Source organism: Typopeltis vanoorti, chromosome 24 (assembly GCF_054136105.1).
Source record: "Typopeltis vanoorti isolate ZY-2024b chromosome 24, IOZ_Tvanoo_1.0, whole genome shotgun sequence".
Lineage (NCBI taxonomy): Eukaryota > Metazoa > Arthropoda > Arachnida > Uropygi > Thelyphonidae > Typopeltis > Typopeltis vanoorti.
Genome location: NC_143572.1, coordinates 41,935,397 through 41,959,400, shown reverse-complemented (window position 1 = coordinate 41,959,400; position 24,004 = coordinate 41,935,397). Strand labels below are relative to the sequence as shown.

Here is a 24,004-nt window from a genome sequence, read left to right as displayed (position 1 = left end):
AAGGATAATACTGAACACGATTCGTACGCAATAGAAGATGTGCAAGCTTTCTGTACAAGTAGAGGAAAATTCCCTCACCGGAGTGTGACTGTGGACACCCGAACCAATCAATCCATCATATTTGCATTGAGTGCAGTCTTCGTGCATATACGGATCAAAGGAGCGACTTCCTAGAGGCGACACAGCCTTCTATAGACTGGATCAGAGAATGATCTTAACTTATAAGTGCTTTGTCCGTCAAACGTGTAACTGCCTGTTTTACTGTAATTATTTATCATTTACACTTTTTTTTTATTTTACTTTTTACATATCTGTACCCATTTTTGTAAATGTACTTTTATAACTTTATGTAGATTGCCATACGATAAACAATAAATAACCTCCTGGTAGGGTTACTGTTGGGAAGAAAACAAAAACACCACACACACACACACTTAGTAATCTACAGTTTATTCGACATCTGAAACAACTATCGTTCAAAGATTTGAACGGTAGGTCAGATGTCCACAGAAACTGCACTTTCTCGCGATAGTTTAGGGCTCCTGTGCAGTCAGTCGAAATTATCAATTTATTGTTTTTTCCCTTAACGCTAGATATCACTCTTTCTAGACATGTAGAATGATGCTAAGCTGCAAACATAACTTTAACTAGGCAAAATAGCTGAAAATATCACAACATTTTCTGCAAAAATGGTATGGCGCCGTAAATGAATTCATTTTTTATATTTAGAAAGACATCCCAACTAATGTAATTCTGATTTATACATGTGATCTCTTTGAGTTTACTTAGGTAGGGCGATATCGATGTTTATTCTTCTTTCCGTCAATTTACTATTTCATAGCGAACACTCTCTCTCGTTTCGTTTTGGTTGCCTAAGAAATATCGATGTTTATTTTAATTTTTTAAATTTAGTAAAAAAAAAAAAAGAAAAGATTACAAGCATTTATACGTCCAGTCTATTTTTGACATCCGTGCATCATGGTACGTGAAGAAATTTCATAGTGAATGCTTTGCTTTCTCTATGGAAAAAAATGTGGCTAATATTCCTTTCATAATTAAGTTCATGTATTTCAGTAATGTAAACTTGCGTACTACAGAACTATATATATATATATATATATCGTTTTTTAACTTGGGTATATTATGTATTCAAGATACCAAATAATTTTATATAAACTTGGTTTTAATCCTATTTCCCAAGTAAGCAAACGGACAAGAAAGTCAAGTTTGCGCCTGCAAGTAGTGCAAGTCCAAGACAACTCTTGGTAAAGGTGGATAAAGTTCTGATCACTTTTCTTAGTGCGTATAATACTAGTATACTAATAACTAACTAACTAATATATAATATATATAATAATATATAACTCAATAATAACTAATAAAAAATAATATACTAATAAAGCATACTAAGAAAAGTGATCAGAGCTTTATCCACCTTTACCACGAGTCGCCTTGACTGACACTACCAAGAGTTGCCTTGGACTTGCACTACTTACAGGTGCAAACTTGACTTTCTTGTATGTTTGCTTACTTGAGAAATAGGATTAAAACCAAGTTAATATAAAATTACTTGGTATCTTGAATATATATATATATATATATATATATTATCTTCTTTCTTAGCATAAACTTTCATTTCCTGATAACATGATCAGGAAATGAAACTGTCTACCGGCAATTTATTCTTACAATTCATTTGTAAATATATAGGCTGTGTATTTTTTTAATGCCTGGAAAAGAAACTTTTTTTTTCCTGGAATCATTCATTCATTATTTGGTGCCACAAGTAAACATGTGGAGAGCAATTAACTTTTCTTAATAATTAACTAGAATCTACACAACTCTTAGTGACTGATCTTCAGGGCCGTTCCGTGGGTTTGCGCCGCCTGAGGGCAAAATTTTTGTGCTCCCCCTTTAAAAATTAAAAGATCCCGAAGTACAATAACACGTTTCGAATCATTTTATTATACTGCACATTAAGAGGAAATCTCTCTCTCTCTCTCTCTCTCTCTGTGTAAAAAATATAGTTTATGATCCTTTTTCATTAACATATGAATTTTTATTAGCTAATGCTGCTATTTAGAATTTATCTTAAATTAATATATTAAAAAATCGCTTTCCGAACGAAGTAGGATAAATAGTAGTTATAAATAGTAGGATAATAAAAAGATATATACCTCTCAAAATAATCCAAAACAAACAAAAAAAAAAAAAAAAAAAAAAAAAAAAAAAAAAAAAAAATGCGCACACATCTTCGCCCCCACACGCCTTATAATTCATTTTTCGGTGAACTGTATTTTCGATGAATTGTGATTTTTCGATGAACTGTATTTTCGATGAATTGTGATTTTTCGATGAATTGTCTTTTCGATTGACTGCTCATCGGTGAATTGCTTTTTCGGGGAATTGTCTTTCGATGAATTGCTTTTTCGATGAATCGTTGTTCGATGAATTGTCTTTCGGTAAACTGTTTTTCGATGAACTCTCCGGATACCAGTACTTACAATTATTATTTTTGTTCTCTTTTCGATATTTCCCAAAAAATACTTCTGTGTTTATTAAAATAAAGAGCCAAAAGGCTTCAATTTGGCGATACAAAAATTATAAAAATCAAGTGGATATTAGATCCAGAAAGCTGAATGTAGAAACTATGAAAGTTTCGTAAAATACGTTGACCAGAGAGCTTATTGGAATACGCCTGCCAGCATTTACGAGTCACCCTAGTGCAGACCACTTTAGAAAACATGTACACTGTTCAGGTGTCAATATATTCGCTTTCTAATTTGGTCCATGTTTTAAAGGTTTCACTGGCTTCTTCTGCTAGTTTCTGCAAATTTTTCACTGGTGCTTATTATATTGATTTATTATTATTATTATTTTTTTTTCTCATCATCATCAAATTCCTGACATGTACCCTCAAGGGGTGTACAGAATATTATGATAGTACTACCCGGAAAATTTACATAATTACTAACTTCTTATCAACAATTTTCCTTCAAATTAATCTGCGATCTGTCAAGAATAATATTATCAGTTCTTATATTTCTTGCTTCTAAGGCACTTTTTACTGTATCAGTCCACCTAGATCTTGGTCTTTCTCTGAGTCTTTACCTGCCATCCTGGCAAAGAACATTTGTTTTGCTAACCTTTCCTCTCCCATTCTGCTTAAGTGGCACATACTGCCACAGATTAGGTCTGCTGATACATTCTTGCATGTATCAGCAGACCTAATGATTTTAAGATTCTAATATTCTCACTTTTAATATATTTATTGCTAATGATGCCATACATGTATTCATTCCCATAATCTTTCTCAGAACTCTTATCTGTGGTCTACGGTCTTTGATCAAATGTTTAATTTCTAACCCAGCACTCCAAATTTTTGTTCATTTATGTATATTCTTCTTTTTCTTGCTTTAAGCTTCAGCTCGTTGCATCTTCAATATTTCAGCAGTCTGTTCATCACTTTTTCAGTCTACCAACTGGTCTTTTAGTATTTGGTTGTCAGTTCTCTGGCTAATTTACCTATTCTTTTTTGGGTCCATCCAATTAACATGTTGATTCCATTTCAATCTTCTCTTTTTTATCCATGTGTTTATGGATTGCTATTGACATTCTCCATAAATCTTTTCATTTTTTACTCTATCAAATTTTGTTTTGTTAACTATTTTTCTTAATATATTCATTTTGCATGTCGTATTTGTGTTGTATTTTTAATGTTTATATTCTTGTTTCACATGCATACGTCAATATTGGTCACACTACTGATTTATATGTTTTTTTTTTTTTTTTGTTAGTTCTTTATTTTTCCATATATTTGAATTTAAACATCCTAATATTTCATTCGCCTTCAAGGGTTGTTCTTTTACTTCATCCTGTGTTATTTTTTCACTGTTCACAGTTATTCCTAAGTATTTAAATTTCACTACTTGTTCCAGTATTTTTTCATTCAGTTCTAATTTATATCTCATTTTTTTTATAATTACCATTATGAATTATACACACGTTTACACAAGAATATTTTAATATTTGCCAAATATTTCAGTCTGAAAATAACAGACTACCTTCAGTGGCTACATAGGAACAGTTTTTAAGAAGGTGGAATACCAACAATTGATCATTCAAAAGTAGAACGAACTGCGTGATGTTACATTGCTAAGCATTAAAGAGAGGAAAAATTTCATCAGAGTGATGATTAAATTATAGGTATTAATTCACAATTTAATATAATAATCTTAATTAATAAATAACATTAGACTAATGTAGAAATTAAAAGTCTCAATTAAAAAAAATTATGTGTTATCCTGATTAAACTTTTCCATATTTTTGATAAGGATATATAGTCATTTCGATTAAAGTTATGGCGTTGAAGCAAGGCCTCAGCACTCTCTTTGAATAGGTGTTCAAATTTCTAGCGACATCTGTGTAGAAGGAGAGTCTTCAACCAGAGGATGTTGTGGCTTGTCTCTATTCCGTGCTGAGCCAATCCAGACTTACCTGATCATACATTCAGCGCAACTTGGATTTGTTGTGCTGAATGCATGATTGATGTTCTTGACTTTTTACTCTATCAAATTTTGTTTCGTTAACTATTTAACTAAAGTTAAATTTTCTATTCAAATTTTTATGCCATTTAATTTCCGTTTCATAAATTCTAATATTATTTTGTCTATAATTATATTAAACAAAGACTTAAAGAATCAGATATCTTATTATGTATTCATTTTTTGTGTATACATCTTCGATCGTTTTAATGAATTGTAGTGGTATTTTTCTTAATGTTAGTAATCAGATAATGTTGAAAGTTTTCTCTAAGTCAATGAAACAGATAAATATAGTTTGTTAAATTCTATTTGTTAAATTCTATTCTAATCTTTTTTGTTATTTGCTTCATAACAAATGTAGCATAAGTACATGATCTACCCTTACAGAATTCTAGTTGTTCATCATTATAATTTAGTCTTGATTCTAATTGTTGTTTCATAATTCTTGTACATATTTTTAGGGTGGTGCACAGTAAATTTATTCCTCAATAGTTCATGGATTCAGATTTTGTTCCATTTTTAAATATTGGAATTGTAATATTCATTCTCCATTCACTGGGAATGTCTTTTCTCAGAGATCTACAAGGTGTTTCAAAAGGGTGTATACAACTTTGCAGGAGAACACAGAATGACTCAGAAGACATATAAAAGCTGAGTGAGTGTCATAATGTAGTGAAACACATCAATTTTTGGTCACATAACTTTATTACCAAATGACAACACTAGATGGCAAGATACATCACACAATTTGAAAATGGTGACTTTCGATGGTGCAGAACGAGTGTCACATGTTTTGGTTTGAGAAAAAGAAGTCTGCATCACACGTTCAGAGGAATTTCTACACTCAATATGGCAAAGAACCTCCTAGTAGGCACACGATCTACAATTGATAAGATACACCAGGATTTCTGTACAGAAATGATCAGTTGGATAGAACAAAATGAGGACTCTTTGGACACGATCGATTTCAGTGACGAGTTTTCACATAGGTGGGCAAGTAAACACTCACAACTGCAGAATTTGGGGAAGCAAAAATCCACACGGCATCATAGAACACATTCACAGTACCCCAAAGGTTAATGTTTTTTGCACCATAAGCAAGAAAAAAGTGTAAGGACCATTCTTTTTATTGGAAACTAACATTACTGGTGATGTGTATCTGAATATGTTACAAGGGTACCTAATACCACAATTAGATGATGATGACCACTATGGATGCTTACATTTCCACAAGATGGAGCCCTTATTACCTGACATAAGTAGTACCTCAACACCCGTTTTCCAGGCAGATGAGTGGGTAAAGGAATTCCTGGGTCATAACCACCATGTTACCCCAACCTTACACTGTTAGATTTTTTTTCTTGTGGGACTTTGTGAAAGATCGAGTGTTTGTACTGACACTATCAGCAAATTTGGATGAGCTGCATTCCAGAATTATGCTACCATTGCTGAAGTTACAGCACTGTGTGTGTGGCAGGAAATTGATTAGAGAAGAGATGTCTACAGAATTACTGGAGGCAGTCATATTGAACATTAACTGTCTGTGTTGAAACTTCAAGTGTTACACTACATTTGCATGGTAATAAAAACTGTTCATCTATCACTATTTACCTTCTATTATCATTCAAAGTTGTATAACCCCGTTTGAAAGACACTGTATTTAATTAAATTTCATATGTTTCATTCATTTCTTTATCTCCATATTCTAGCATTTCATTATAACTTCCATTGGGGTGCTTAAGGGTCAAAGCTGTATAACTGATAGGAGACTTCCACATAGCCTTTAAAGGCATGTGGAGAACCAACCAGGGCTTCTGACCTAATGTCCAATCCTCACCTTCTCGTGGTGCACCCTGTTAGGTATCTACTTGGATACTGAACGAATGAGGCTGGGATTTAGCCGACCAAATTGTATTCTTATTGGTTAAACTAAAATAAAAAAATGATGGTACAACATGACAAAATTTCATGCCGGTTGGGGCATCGCCCGGTTAAACAAGGCCCCCGTTGTTTTCACCAGGGAACCAGGTCGAACAGCGAAAAGTCAGCTACTAGAACAAATCTGAAAACAAACCACAACTCAACATCACCAGAGTTAAAGATCGGTACTATCAACGTAAGAAGCCTGAATGGCAAAGAAATGGAGCTAGCTGAGGAATTAGATAAGTACCAGATCGACATAATAGGGGTGACTGAAACAAAAAAAGACAAAAACTGGTGAGATCTCTCTGAGCAATAAATACAAAATGTTATATTCAGGCAATGACAATCAAGGAAAAGAAGGAGTAGCCATAGTATTCAACACAAAATACGAGGCTAATCTTCTTGAATGGCAGTCAGTCTCAAGTAGAGTAATGTGGGAAATATGATAATGGAGTACTGGACAATGAGACTTATTTGTGCCTATGGTCCCACAGAAGGTTCTACTAAGGTAGAAGTGGAGGAATTTTTTGACACTTTAGAAAAAGCAACTGACACAATGAAAAAGGAAAAGTTGGTCCTTGTTGGGGATCTAAATAACAGAGTAGGAAATGATTGTGAGACATACAAAAATATTTTGGGAAAATTTGGAGAAAAGAGCAAAGCTAATAATAATGGCAAATATCTGTTGGATTTCTGCTCAGGACATGGACTGGTGATTACTAACACCATGTTCCAACATAAAAATGTGCACAAATTCACATGGAGAGAAGAGGCAAGGAATAAGAAAAGTCTCATTGACTATGTTATTGTTGATAGTGATGTTTTTCCCTGGTGCAGGACACCAGAGTGTACAGAGGATTTGAAATTGGAAGTGATCACTATTTAGTCTTGAGCAGGATAAAATTGAATTTCATATTGAAAAGAATGACATGTAAGAAAGTTTTAAAGCGAATAAAAGTTGAGCAGCTCTCAGATGTGAACTGTAGACTAAAACACACAAAGATTATTGAAGAAAAAATGAAAGAGTTTGAGAACAAGAATCAAACCTTGGAGAAACAGTGGCAAACTCTGAAGAAAACATTGATTGATTCTGCCAGAGAGGCATGTGGTGAGGTTGTGTGCAAGGATAAAAAATCAGAACTCCCAGGTGGACACAGGAAGTTAAAGAGGCAGTGAAGGAAAAGAAGAAAGCAAATCAAAAGTTTCTGTCAAATGAGTCAGCTTGTGCACTTAGAGAATACAGAGCCAAATGCAAGAATGCTAAATACTGTGTAAAACTAGCTAAATAAAAGTCATGGGTGGACTTTGGCAAGAATATAGAAAATAAACATCAAGAAGGTGGCAAAATATTCTGGAGGTTGTTGAAGAAGCTAAGTAATGGAGGAAAGAGTGATGTAAAAGGAGTTAGAGATGATAAAGATGACACGAAAACGGGAGAAAAAGATATCCTTGAAGTATGGAGTAATTACTTTGAAAAACTGCTAAATGAAACAAGCAGTGATGACAGCACAGTGGTAAAAAACACTGACCAGGCATGCAGTCAGGAATACATATCCATACTTGAAATAAAAAAAGCCATCAAAGGCTTGAAATTTGGAAAGGCAGCAGGAGTAGATGATATTCAACAAGAAATGCTGAAGTATGGTGGTATAAGAGTCTTACAGTGGCTGCAATGCATAGTTCAGAAAGCTTGGACAGCGGGACGAATTCCGGATGATTGGAGTAGAGCTTCATAGTACCGATATATAAAAAGGGAAATAAAACTGAATGTGAGAATTACAGAGGTATTTCCCTACTGAGTGTTCCTGGCAAGATCTATGCAAGTATACTTGAGAAACGGTTGAGAAGAATTGTGGAAGAAAAGCTTGGTGAAGAACAAGCTGGATTCAGGCCAAATAGAGGCTCTCAGGATCAGATCTTCACATTACGACAAATAGTCGAGAAAGCATGGGAATATAACAAAGATCTGTATTTAAGTTTTGTCGATTTGGAAAAGGCATATGACAAGGTGCCAAGAGAGAAGCTATTCAATACGCTGTAGTTATATGGTGTCAATGGGGCATTATATCAAGCAAAACTTAGTCTTTATTTGAGTTGTAAGTCAGCAGTTAGAATTGAAGGAAGTACAGGAAGATGGTTTAATGTTAAATCTGGTGTGAGACAAGGATGTACATTATCCCCTCTGTTATTCATTATCTATATGGATCATATTATGAAGAAAAGTGGTATTAAACATGATATGAAAATTGGAGATGTTAATGTCAGTTCTTTGCTTTATGCAGATGATGTTATACTTCTAAATAAATCCGCTACAAGTCTGCAAGATTCTCTGACTAAATTGAATAGCTGTTGTAATAGATATGGCATGAAGGTCAGCAATAAAAAGACAAAGACAATGAAAATAGGCAGAATCATTGAAAATGTCAACTGTGTTGTCAATGGAGAACCTGTGGAACAAGTAAAACATTTCAGCTACTTAGGCACAATTTTTAGTGAAGATGGTAAATTAAATATAGAAAGAGACAACAGAATCAGCAAAGTTGGTATGGTGGGCTGTCAATTGAATAAATTCATGGAATAAGAGAAAAATTAGTCGGAACACTAAATTAGCTGTATACAAGACAGTGTTCAAACCAGTTTTAACTTATGGATCTGAGAGCTGGGTTAGAAGTAAAACACTTGACCAAAGACTAGAGACCACAGATATGAGAGTCCTGAGAAAGATTATAGGCGTGAACAGATGGCATCAATAGCAATATCATATTAAAAACGAGTATATTAGGAAAGAACTTGACATTGTCAACATCCATGAATGCATTAGTAGAGCTAATCTCAAGTGGTATGGTCACTTAAACAGAATGGGCGAGGAAAGATTAGCTAAACAAGTGTTCTCTGCCAGGTTGGCAGGAAAACGACCCAGAGGAAGACCAAGATATAGGTGGATTGATACAGTGCAAAGTGCCTTAGACGATAGAAATGTATGCTCTGATAATGTTGGAGTCTTGACAAGTAACAGACTGATTTGGAGGAAAATTATAGATAGGAAGGTAGTAATGATGTAATTTTGTCATGTAGTACTATCATATCCTGTACACCCCTGGAGGGTACGTGACAGGAATTTGATGATGATGATGATATAACTTCCATCAGTAATTATTATTATTATCCCCAAGGAATCAGAGAATCATCTAGGAGGCACCTTTTGTCATACACACAGCTCATCACCTCACCTTAAATACATTCAAATTCTCTGCAAACACCACACTCTCAGGCAATGCATTCCAATCATTCACAACTCTCCATGCAAAAAACCTGCTTCTTACTCCCTCACTCACCTCTCTTTATACAGCTTTCAGGAATGACCTCTTGTTCTCCTGCAATCTCCCACCATTTTATGAAAAACCCCTTTAACATTAATCCTAGAACAACCCCTTACTAACTTGTATGTCTCTATCACATAATCCGTCTTCCTCCTATCCCCTACTCTGCAAAGTACATCATCTCAACCCGAGGCATATATTCTGGGTGTGTTAGGTGTGCGGTGCACACCCACATAACAGCAATATCAATGAAATTACATTTTTGCATTTATGCCTGTTAAAGACTCCCATATTTGTATCCAGGTTTCACGTGATTCCTAAAATTAAACACAATACAAGTATCCCTTGCTTAATGCAGGATTTGATTAACGCGTTGAAATTAATTGCGACAATCCCTTTATATACACGGCAAGAGTTTTAATTAACGCGCTGTAGCAATGATGCCACCAAATATGACATCATTGCTATGATCCATGGGTGTGATTGCAACTTTCAAAGCCTATTTTCTTAAAACGACATTTTCAAAGGCAGTAGAAACAACAACTGGAGAAAATGCGATTACACTCCAAGAATTTTAGAAAAATTTTAACATTAAACACTTAATTTTAAAACATTCATGACTCACGGGAGCAAACTGCATGAGAGCTGTTTGAAAAACCTTTTGCCAGAATGCTCCAATGACTTAGGTGGTTTTTAAAATCCAGTAAACAACGTGATTGAAGAAATCGTTGCAATTGGTGAACACCTTGGTTTTGATGGTGTTTATGCAGAAGATGTTAAAGAATTATTGGATTCAAATTCAAAAGATTTCAGTGACAAAGATTTTGAAATTGAACAACAACGCATATATGAAGACAACCAACAAAGGGAATGTGAAGATAAGGTTCCAAAAGAGATAACAATCAAAGAACTGCATGGAATATTTTGCAGTTTAAAATCACTTAAGCAGCAAGTAATGGATATGGGATAACAATCAAAGAACTGCATGGAATATTTTGCAGTTTAGAATCACTTAAGCAGCAAGTAATGGATATGGATCCAGATGTTAATCGAAGAATGCTTGTTTGCCGAGGTCCAAACAGTCAATTTGCTTGTTATCATAGAATTTATGCTGATAAGAAAAAACTAAAACTGTTCGAATGACTCTTGATAACTTCTTTTTGATAAAACAAAATTGCAGTAACTAATGTAAGTGCAAGCATTTATTAAACATTTACTTTGCATTCATTTTTTATTTTCCCTAAAAGAGTACCATATAAAACGAATTATTAATACAGTAATCGATAATGGACGAATTGCAATTTTTACCATTGATTATTATATTTGATTAACGTGATTTTGATATACGTGGTAACATTGAGGGATTAATTAATCACGTTAATCAAGGGATACCTGTATACTCATGACTGATGAAGAGAACACTTCTCAATGCCTATATATTGTATCACATTTGCATTAATAGCCAGGTGTGTGATCACAACTATGGACATCTATGAGCCCTTTGAACAGATGGGACAATGGGTCAAATTCTTAGCATTCCAGTGGGTTTAAACAACACAGAAGGCAAGGTAGAATGCATACAGAGACAATAGCACCCAGAAATCAGTGGATGTGACTGGTTATTGTGTCAACCAATCCAACTGAACATTGTCATGAGTTGCTTTCCCCCCCCCCCCCTCAGTTTCATCTGTTTTGCATAAGTGAAATGTGTAATGCCATGTTTAGGACACTGATATGGACAAGTAATTTTTTATAAATAATTTATAACTTTTTTTTTTGGCCATATTTACAATGGGAAACAGTTGACGATCTGCTGAATGTCCTGTTTTATGCCAAAGCTTTCATGGATTGTATGATTATAGTCGAAGGAGGTTGGAACTTGTATATAAATAAGTAATTAAAACTAGTTGTTTAAGCCTTTCTTTGGTTCAATCCAGAAAAATAATAATTTCCCAAGTGATTGCTTTCCCGATTTCTGTGTTATATGGCTGTATTTAAAAATCGTATCAAAATTCAAATTATTCATGTTTCACTCCAGTATTTGACAATAATAATCTACTCTCACCACGAAGCATAAATCCTTTGCTTCTTACATAAACAGTGCGTGTGAAGCATAGCCACTGTTCATGTGAACTTTATGCTTTCCATATGTAAACTTATATCAACTAATAACTTAAAGTATTCAAAGTTATCCTACAATTAATTGCAATGGACCAATTAACATGAGTGCTGATGCACTATTAAAACTTCATCATCATCAAATTCCTGCCATGTACCCTCAAGGGGGTGTACAGGATATAATAGTACCACATGAAAAATTTACATCATTACTAACTTCCTATCTACAATTTTCCTCCAAATCAGCCTATTACTTGTCAAAACTCCAACATTATCAGATCCTATATTTCTATCGTCTAAGGCACTTTGCACTGTATCAATCCACCTATATCTTGGTCTTCCTCTGGGTCGTTTTCCTGCCAACCTGGCAGAGAACACTTGTTTAGCTAATCTTTCCTCGCCCATTCTGTTTAAGTGACCATACCACCTGAGATTAGCTCTGCTAATGCATTCATGGATGTTGACAATGTCAAGTTCTTTCCTAATATACTCGTTTTTAATATGATATTGCTATTGATGTCATCTGTTCATGCATATAATCTTTCTCAGGACTCTCATATCTGTGGTCTCTAGTCTTTGGTCAAATGTTTTACTTCTGACCCAGCTCTCAGATCCATAAGTTAAAACTGGTTTGAACACTGTCGTGTATACAGCTAATTTAGTGTTCCGACTAATTTCTTTTATTCCATATGAATTTATTCAATTGACTTCCTACCATACCAGCTTTGTTGATTCTGTTGTCTATTTCCATATTTAATTTACCATCTTCACTGAAAATCATGCCTAAGTAGCTGAAATGTTTTATTTGTTCCACAGGTTCTCCATTGACAACACAGTTGACATTTTCAATGATTCCGCATATTTTCATTGTCTTTGTCTTTTTATTGATGAACTTCATACCATATCTATTACAACAGGTATTCAATTTAGTCAGGGAATCTTGCAGACTTGTAGCAGATTTATTTAGAAGTATAACATCATCCGCATAAAGCAAAGAGCAGACATTAACATCTCCAATTTTGATATCAGGTTTAATACCACTTTCCTTCATAATGTGATTCATATAGATTATAAATAACAGAGGGGATAATGTACATCCTTGTCTGATTTAACATTAAACCATCTTCCTGTACATCCTTCAATTCTAAGTGCTGACTTACAACTTTTATGAAGATCTGATCCTGACCCTCTATTTGGCCTGAATTCAGCTTGTTCTTCACCAAGCTTTTCTTCCACAATTCTCCTCAACCGTTTCTCAAGTATGCTTCCATAAATCTTACCAGACACACTCAGAAGGGAAATACCCCTGTAATTCTCACCTTCAGTTTTATTTCCCTTTTTATATATGGGTACTATGAGAGCTCTACTCCAATCATTGGGAATTCGTCCCTCTGTCCAGTACTTCTGAACTATGCAGGGCAGTCACTGTAAGACTTTTATACCACCATACTTTGGTATTTCTGGTCAAATATCATCTACTCCTGCTGCTTTTCCACATTTTAAGCCTTTGATAGCTTTTTCTACTTCAAGTATGAATATGTATTCCTGACTGTATGCCTGCTGAGTGTTTTTTTACCACTGTGCTATCGCTGCTTGTTTCATTTAGCAGTTTTTCGAAGTAATTACTCCATACTTCAAGGATATCTTTTTCTCCTGTTTTCATGTCACCTTTATCATCTCTAATTCCTTTTACAGCACTCTTTCCTCCATTTCTGAGCTTCTTCAACAACCTCCAGAATATTTTGCCACCTTCTTGATATTTATTTTCTATGTTCTTGCCAAAGTCTCCCATGACTTTTGTTTAGCCAGTTTTACACAGTGTTTAGCTTTCTTAAATTTGTCTCTGTATTCTCTAAGAGCACAAGCAGACTTATTTGCCAGGAACTTTTGATATGCTTTCTTCTTTTCCTTCACTACCTCTTTGACTTCCTGTGTCCACCATGAAGTTCTGATTTTTCTATCCTTGCAGACAACCTCACCACATGCCTCTCTAGCTGAATCAAACCTTGGAGATTCAGTGGCAAGTCTTCAAGACTTGCCACTGAATCTCCAAGGTTTGATTCCTGTTCTCAAACTCTTTCATTTTTTTTTCAATAATCTCTACAGTTCACATCTGAGAGCTGCTCAACTTTTATTTGCTTTAAAACTTTCTTACATGTTATTCTTTTCAATATGAAATTCAATTTTATCCTGCTCAAGACTAAATAGTGATCATTTCCAATCCTCTGTACACTCTGGTGTCCTGCACCAGGGAGAAAACATCACTATCAACAATAACATAGTTAATGAGACTTTTCTTATTCCTTGCCTCTTCTCTCCATGTGAATTTGTGCACATTTTTATGTTGGAACATGGTGTTAGTAATAACTTAGTAATAACTAGTCCATGTCCTGAACAGAAATCCAACAAGTATTTGCCATTATTATTAGCTTTTAAAACTTTCATTCATCAATAAAAACGCAGCAATCATACTGGCAAATTGCAGTGAATTTTGCAGTGGGTTCCATAAGCAACACAACCAACCAAAATGGGCATGCGATGCCACGTTCAACATTCCCAAGATCAGAAACTATTTTGGTCAATGAGTTCTGGACCCTCTCCAACATCTCCATTTGAAAACCAGGTGACCAAATCTGTGCACAGCAGTCCATATTTGTTCTGATCAGAACCTTATACAATGGAACCAGAATCCACTTTCTTCTACAAATCAGTGTCTTCTGCATCATTCTCAGAATTCGTTTCGTTTTTCTTGCAATTTTGGCAGTATATCCTCTAAATTTCAGGTCCTTATCCACCATCACTCCAAGATATCTTATTTCCTCCACCTCCAACAATATATCCCCATCAAGCGTAAATTCCACATTCAATTCTTTTTTTTTTAACAAATTTTAAACCCTTACATTTTGCAACACTGAACTGGCATCCCCACTTCCATGCTCATTCACTCAGTCTATTGAATTCTTTCTTGTAAGGACAAAACATCTGGTCTACTCTTCATAGTTTGTCATTACTTTGCTTCATCTGCAAACAACTGAATATCCCCATCCAAATCTTCCCTAATATCAATAACAAGCAGGTTAAACAGCAATGGCCCTAAAACATACCTCCTGAGGCAAACCACTAGTGACTTTCCTCTTCTGGGATATTGCTTTCCCATACACAACTTGTTGATACCTATCAGACATCCAATCTCCAATCCAATATACTAGGTCTAATATCTAACCCCATTCACTCTAGTTTGACTATCAAGTTGTCATATAGTAATCTATCAAAAGTCTTTACATAATCTAAGTATACTACTGTGTATCCATCTCCTGCATCGAATGCTACTGTCATCTTATTGTAATAAGTAAGTAGATTACTAAAACATGACCTCCCTTCAGCAAATCCAAGCTGTCCATCAAAGATAACACCACTATTGTCAACCCAATTCTGGATCCTGATTCTCAGTCTTTCCAACACTTTAACCACAATATCTGACACATAGATTGGTCTATAATTTGATACTTAGATTCTGTCATCTCCTTTATGAAGTGGTAAAATTTCACCTTCCTTCCACTCCTTTGGAACTTGATCTAATGTAAGCCTCACAATAAACAAATATGTGAACTCCCTGGCATATTCTTTCAAAACATGCAGTGATATATATATATATATATATATATATCATTAAGTCACACAGCCTTATTAATATGAAGTTTGTTTAATTCCTCATATACCTCTACCTCACTCACAGTCAGTCTCTCCTCTTCCTCATCCCACTACTCAACAGCAGCTGTCCTTAAACCATTTTCTCCAGTCAATGCCATCCAAACATAATCATTCTTATTTTTGTTGGATACATATCAAAAGAACTCCCTGGAATTTTTTTTTTTTTTTTTGCTTCATTAGCTAACTACTGCTCATACTGAACTTTTGCCTCCTTAACCATGCCAGTCACCCTCCTTGCCTGTTCTTTGTATTCCTCGTGGAATTGATTATTGCAACTCATCATGCTGCACCTCCATGATGCTTTTTTTTTTCTCAGTCTCATGCTTACTCTCTTCATCCATTTCCCACCTACCATATTTAATCTTCTGGCATTGGGAATACGTTTAAACTAGATAGTTCTTGAATATCACCAAAGCAGCATTGATCTCCTTTCCACCCATCTCTTCATTCTATGCTACAGCTGCAAGCTGTCTTCTCTTCACAGCCTTCTAGTTTCATATATACCCTTTCCTCATAGAAGTCCTCACATTTCTGGTAACTACCCAGGTAATCATTTCATGGTCACTTTCATTAAAAGGAGGAAGATTTGACACCTCAATTATAATAACATCCTCTGGTGAGATGATCAAATCCAATAACCACAATCCTCGTGCGACCTCTGTTACTCACTTGGGTAGTTGTGCCTCAAATACTCAAGTAACTCATTTTCTTTACTTCTAGCTGCTATCTCGTGATCCCAATCTATATTACCATATAATAAGATAGGTGTGAAAACTCACTCATAGATTAATTTCATATTTAACATGAACAGACTATAGTTTAATTAGTCCATGTTGTGTGTTTGAAATAGTTAAATTTTGAAGAAAAGCAATAAAATTAATTATTCCATTTACAAATTTCTATGTGGATGCCAATAAAGTTCATTTTATGTGATGAATTCATAAACATATAGTTTGCAGAGTGAACCAGAACAGTATCATTTTATAAAGAACTAGAACAAAGATGTATATAACAATCAGTAACACTATTCTAGTGCAGTGTGATTCATTTCAATCCCTGATAAAATTAAATTAGTAAATGCTGTATTAATAAAAAAAAATTGGTTTTTCACCCCTTGACTTTAAGAACTCCTATGAAATGCTTAGTGTCTCAAGCACCACAGTGTGAACTACTCATAGCATACTGATAATGCAGAGGTGTCTGATGTTATTCATCATGTAGAGAGAATTATGACTTGACAGGAAAATTTTATTATTATATATTTTAAGACTGATTGTCAATTCTTGAAATATCTTAAATTCTTACCTCACTAATCAGCATTCCAGTACGCACCTCAACTTTCTGAACTGCCTCATAACGATTACAGCGATAATATCCTCCAGTTGCAAAGCTATGTTTTTTCCATGCCTCCAAACAGACCCAACAGAAGTCATGCTTACACTGTTCAAGGCATTCAAAAGTATAATCAGATTAATGATTCCATAAAAACAAGTCAGAAATTAAAAAATCAGATGTTTTATATGATATCAAACAAACCAATGTTTTCTTGACCTTTTAAAGTGATGTGACCAGCCTGAACCACACTAAACTTATCAGAAACTCATTTAAACCAAAAGTAATTGGTTTAGACAATTTAGAAATTTTGTGACCTCTCATGGGATTAGTATAAAATAAATAAATGTCTTATGAAATTAGGTGGGATACAGTTATTATAACTACTTTCTGTAATATTTTTAATGTACTGTACTTTTAGAAGGAGAACGTTTGACCAGTGAAGTTTAATGACTGAAAAACTGTGTTTCATGTGGTCATACAGCTATTTGCTGATGATGAAAAGATAGGTAGGGTAATTAGGAATGCCACTGATATGCAGTACTTGCAGAATAATTTGAATAGGCTGGAATTGTGGGCATGGGAAAATGGATGTCAGTTCAATGTCAGTAAATGTAAAGTCATACACTTCGGTGTGGATATCCATATTATATTGGTGGGATTATGCTAGAAGAAACTGATGAGGCCAGGGATCTTGGAGTGTTAGTAGATAGGAAGTTGAAGTTCAGGAGGCCATGTAGCAAAGATAGCAAATACAACTTAAAAGTTAATTGCAATTCTGAAACAAACGTTATGTAAAGATAAGAATGTCATTTTTCCTCTTTACAAAGCCCTGATAAGACCTCACTTGGAATACTGTGCACAGGTCTGGTCTCCTGGTTTCCATTGTGATTCTGGTATATTGGAGGGAGTGCAAAGGAGAGTGTTAAAAATGATATTAGGATTGTGGAATACTGATTATGAAGACAGATTGAGTTGTAGACTGCAAACACTAGCAAACAGGAGAAAGAGGGGGTGATATGATTGAGACATATACAAACTTCTGAAAGAGGTCATACAGGATTTCAATTGATGGAATTTTTCAATTTATGGAGGGTGGAAAAAGGATAAGAGAGCATCTTTGGAAGCTGAGAATGAATGCTGCTAAGAAGGGGATGAGGGCTAGATTTCTCTCTCATATGGTGGTGCAAGTAGTGTGAATGAATTCATGAATAATTATGATAGCTGGTGCATGTAATATGTGGCCTTCCTCAATGAGTCCCTGACCCTGAAGGTTTCTCTTAATACTACTACTAATAATAACAATGTACAATGATATAAAATAAACAAATTAGTTTCATCACAGATACCCTGGCTTCTTCAGGGTAAAAACAAATATAAGGATAGCAAATGTAAACTACAAGATAAAAAGCAAAGCTTGCAGGAACCACTGTAGTATAAATAATAGAAACAAGTGGAGATGACAGAAGGTGGCAAGAGTAATCCACTTTCCACTCCATTAATTGAGTGGATTACTCATGCCACCTTCTCTGGTTGATTAATGCTTCCATGGCTATGACTCTAGAGTCCTATTTGTAAATTATAATCTCTGAGGATTAATGTTTTCCAAATTTTGGGAAGTTTTTTGCACTGTATTTGTTTAAATTTGATTGATTTCAGAGTACCACTGCAGATTCCAAAAACAATCTTTCTTTCTTAAATTTATTGTGATGTAACATGGTGGTTTTCTTCGAGGAGATTTGTGAGTAGTATCCAATACATGGTCCAGAAGACCAGATTCATCATAGTCGTGACTGCCGTTTTGTGTTCATCTAAATAGATGAAGGCTGATATACCTCTCTGTCCATAGTGTACCAACTTGCAGTAACAGGGTACTTTATATACTCTAGGCACTGAGAGAGAGAGAGGATGGAGCTAATCTTTGGTAGAATGGATAAGGTTAGAAAGTTTCTGGTTGTGCTTAAAAGTTGTGCAGAGGTTGTATTTTTTTAATGGCCTCACTATTTTTTCTGAAGTACCCTAGATGTAAGGGATAGTGATGGGATTTCTGAATCCTTCTGAAGGGTGGAGGGCTTCAGAAGGGGGTTGCCCCCCCCTTCATTCAGAGTTTCTGAATGGATCTGTCTGTGTGATTGGGTTTTCTGTATACAGTGAAGGAGAGGTTGACATTCAGAAGGTATGTGTCACTGAGGTGTCTAGGAAGGGCAAACTGTTATTTTCTTCTTTCATCATAAACTGGATTCTTGGATGTATACTATTGATGTGACAGAAGCAAGGACTCTAATGTGTCTGGGCCATGAGGCAAAACAGAGAACACATATCTTAACCAGATAGAAAGTTTGATGAAGAGGGAAAGAAGTCTATGGCTCATGTTTCAAAATTTTCCATGTAGAAATTGGCAAGTGGGGGATGAGAAGGGAAACCCATAGCAGTTCCCTCTGTTTATAAATTTTGTTCCTCCAAGAAAAATATCCGGAATTGATGGCAAAGAAAAAGAGATCTAAGATATCATTCAGGAGAATATTGGTAAACAGTTTGCTATCTTTCCTTTTCCCTGACATATCTATCTATCCCAATGGCTTTAACAGACCTTTAAGGCCCACAACCTTCCAAGCATGCTTGGATTTCGTAACCGAAATACGAGGATAGAATGGTCACTCCTATGCCTCAAGGTATTCTTGGCTGTATCGCTGTGTGTTCAAGGGTCCGGTTTGCCTGCTTGTGGGATGAAAAACACCAGATAAACTGGCGGAAAAAACCCTACTGAGCGCGCCCAAGACCGGCTAACTTGGCTATGGCTGAGGAAGATCCTTCAGCTCCTCACGTCTCCGACGGGAATCGAACCTAGGACACTCCTTCCCCAGGCATATGGTTGCGAAGCGCAGAGCCACTAGGCTAACCGCGCGGACTTTCCCTGACATAGGAAATAGTAATCATTTTGTTTTGTTCTTGCATGTTTGAGGAGGAGAAGTAGGAAGACCATGTAGTATTTTATCTGTGTTGCAGGCGTTATAGCCATTGGCTAAGGATATTTTAAGTCCTGTGGAAAGAGCTGCATTATTAGAACAAATAACCCTAGCTCTGTGTGTAAGTGTTTTTAGAATATCATACTGTTGGGCTGGATGATGATGTCATTGTTCATGTAGGTATCTTCCTGTGTGTGTGTGTGTGTGTGTGTGTGTGTGTGTGTGTGTGTGTGTGTGTGTGTGTGTGTGTGTGTTGACTTTCTATAAAAAAAAAAAAAAACAAGATAGTGAACCATCTGAAAGGTGGGTGACTAATGTGTCAACAAAAGTTGTGAAGTGAATTTTGGAATGTTGGTAGTTTAGATAAGTACCAAAAGAATTCGAAGTATGCAGGTTACTTTATCTGGCAAGGAAAAACTTCAAACAGATTGTGAGTTCCCTCCTCTTAACCACCACCCAGTTAAATTTCACATGGAACAACACTTCAAAAGCAAAATACTTACCACAGCTACATACAAGTCCTTAGTGTGGTTATGCTTTGTTGATGTGTTTGCCATTTGTTTGAGTCAAATTTGTTTCAGAAATGGGATGTTTAACAAGAGTTAGTGTCCTTTCCATACAATTTACTGTTATTGTTCACTTGACTAATCTCCTATCCATCTGATTAACCTATTATCCCTTTTCCTCAATTTCTCAACACTATTGTGCCTTCCTTTTGTTATTTAGGAATACTCCCTATTGGAAGATTTTCATTAGATGAGAGGCCCAGGTTTGCTTAGATATCCTGAAGTAAATTTGTCAGTCTTACATACAGATGACAGACTTTTTTTCCCTCTCCTGGATCTGATTTTTTTTTAATCCTGCTTTAAAATGCATCTCTTATAAATTAGTAACTGTTCTAAAATATATATAATGCTGATCATACAAATGGCCTCTTCCTTCTATAGATAAAATACATAATTTTACTTTTCCATTCATGTTTTTGTTTAAAGGAGGAAACATATCTTTAGGAATAATAATCATTTACATAGTCCCAATTTGTGCCCACTATAGGTGTGGTGAGATCTCGATCTCACCACACCCATAGAGGTGTGGTGAGATCGATCTCACCACTGGGACTGTGAAAATGCTTATTATCCATAAATGTCTGTTTCTTATCCATACCAGGTGAGTGACCAATTTATAATTTTCCCACTGTTAAAATAGAAATCTGTAGCAACCATCTCTCCTGAACATGCAGTTTTTGGCTTGTGAAATTTGTTAATCAAAGAATCAGTTAATTTCACCAAGATATAAAGCCCAAGGGCACTAGTCCCACTTCATGACAAGAACATATGTGCATGTGTGTGTTTGTTAAGAAGGTAGGACAAGTACCCTCGGGTACAGATATTTTCAAGACAAGTGCACAGTAACATTAGAATACTGTTCTCCCATTTGAAGTAGTATGCCATATACCTCCTTTAATTATTGGTGCTATCATTTAGATGGCACTCCAGTTAATTGATAACCTTCTCTCTCTCTCTTTCGGGTTTCATTTTCTCATAATGATTTTTTTCTGCATTATGCTGTTAAGATATATAAATATCTTAACATTATTTTGTTTATGAAAGATATTATTATTATTTTAGGTAATTGAAAATGAAATAAAAGATGTATAAAAATATCATTATTATCTTCAGGTAAAAAAAAAAGGTTATGGAAGAGATATAAAGAGAGGGGGTGGAAAGCAGATGCATTAGGAATATAAGACTCAGGTCAGGACAGTAACTAGTATGGTAAGTAAGGTAAAACTGGAATATGAGAAGAAATTGGCCCTGAGATCCAAAGAAAATCCTAAGGAATTTTTTTTGCTATGTGGCCAGTAGGAGGAGAAATGGTTGTAGAAGAATAACATTGTTGGATAAAAATGGGAATAGAATGATCGATGCAAAGGACATAGTGGAGTTGTTCAATGAACACCTTATTGTGGTATTTCATCCTGGAGAAGTAGGTTTTAATACTAGAAGGATAGGGTAGGTTTGAGGTTTAGAAGTGCAGGAAGAGAGTGTGTTTCAAATACTGAGTACTCTGGATGTTAATAAAGCAATGGGACTGGAGATGGGATTTCACCACGAGTTTTGAGAGAATGAGCTAAAGAACTGACAGCTCTGTTTTTCCCTGGTTTTTCAATGAAAGTCTGCCATGGGAAAGGTATTCAAGGAGGGTAAGATAGTGCCACTGCATAAGGATGGTAGCAGACTGGAAGTTTCAAAGTATAGACCAGTTTGTATTTCTTCAGTAGTTGTTAAGAACTGGGAGAAATTAGCGAGGGATCATTTACAGCATTAGGCTTAGGCAGATGAGGGTAATGTTATCTGTGAGAGTCAGCATGGATTTGTTAAGGAGTGCTCTTGTTTTAGTAATGTGATTTTTTTTTTATATTTTATAATAATTGGACAAGAGCATAAATACTGGAAGCATTAAAAATAGTTTTTAATCTTTCCTAGTGCTATCAATACTCCATTAAACCTTCAGCATGATGTCCTCCCAGCACTTAAGCCTTAACACATGAATATTTCCTATGTCAAAAGTGCATCTGTAAAGACAGCCAAAGTACTAATAAAATACATGACATGTTAAATTAGCAACTCCAATCCACTCTCCTTATGATAAACTCCATCCCCTAGCATATCCAGGAGTGTATGAAGTTCCCTGTGGCTTGGTTTACTATGGACAGATGGGAAGACTGCTTAATATCTGTGTTGGAGAACATAAGAAATACATTTGCTACCATTATAATGGAAAGTCTGGACAAATAGACCATGCTTTGCACCCTTTCACAGGATTAGATGGAAGAAAAGCAATGTGCTATGTAGAAGTCATCAAAGAAAGATTAGTTTTAGAGTCAGTAATGGCTATGAAGCATTCTCCTAACCTGAACAAGTATAGCTGCATTAATTTGACAAATATTTGGAAAACTTATATCAAGATCAACTCCTACATAATTGCAATTATTAATTCTTTTTTTTACATCATTAGAGGGTGCCAAATGAGGACTTTAGATTTTTTTGTCTGTTACAATTTGAATTGTTTTTTAATTACTCATTGTCACATGTAAATTGGAACATGAAGTTTTGTGCTCTGAAGATGCTAATTTGAAATCCAGATATAAGCCAGTTAAAGAGGCAGTGAAGGAAAAGAAGAAGGCATATCAAAAGTTCCTGGCAAATAAGTCAGCTTGTGTTCTTAGAGAATACAGAGACAAATGTAAGAAAGCTAAACACTATGTAAAACTAGCTAAATAAAAGTCATGGGAAGACTTTGGCAAGAATATAGAAAATAAATATCAAGAAGGTGGCAAAATATTCTGGAGGTTGTTGAAGAAGCTTAGGAATTGAGGAAAGAGTGCTGTAAAAGGAGTTAGAGATGATAAAGGTGACATGAAAACGGGAGAAAAAGATATCCTTGAAGTATGGAGTAATTACTTTGAAAAACTGCTAAATGAAACAAGCAGTGATGACAGCACAGTGGTAAAAAACACTGATCAGGCATGCAATCAGGAATACATATTACTTGGAGTAGAAAAAGCCATCAAAAGTCTGAAATGTGGAAAGGCAACAGGAATAGATGATATTCGACCAGAAATGCTCAAGTACGGAGGTATAAAAGTTTTACAGTGGCTGCACTGCATAGTTTCAGAAGGTCTGGACAGAGGGACAAATTCCAGATAATTGAAGTATAGCTCTCGTAGTACCCATATATAAAGAAAGTGAAATAAAACTAAATTTATACCTCTCAGAATTACAGAGGTATTTCCCTATTGAGTATTCCTGGTGAGATTTATACAAGTATACTTGAGAAACAGTTGAGAAGGACTGTGGCAGGGAAGCTTGGTGAAGAACAAACTGGATTCAGGCCAAATAGAGGCTGTCAGGATCAGATTTTCACTTTAAGACAAATAGTTGTGAAATCATGGGAATATAACAGAGATCTGTATTTTAAGTTTTGTAGATCTGGAAAAGGCATATGACAAGGTGCCAAGAGAAAAGCTATTCAAAACATTACAGTTGTATGGTGTCAATGGGGTATTATATCAAGCAACAAGTAATGT

General features: G+C 35.2%; 1 protein-coding gene across 2 annotated transcripts in view; it reads right to left on the bottom strand.

Moving 5' to 3' along the window:
* LOC150093130 (ankyrin repeat and IBR domain-containing protein 1-like) overlaps positions 1–24,004 on the bottom strand; it is a 424,458-nt gene that overhangs the window by 156,729 nt on the left and 243,725 nt on the right. For both annotated transcript variants that reach the window (XM_090413306.1, XM_090413307.1), the window contains exon 14: positions 16,922–17,056. In XM_090413306.1, the coding sequence (XP_090269432.1) occupies positions 16,922–17,056 (135 nt within the window). The remainder of the gene's footprint in view (positions 1–16,921; positions 17,057–24,004) is intronic.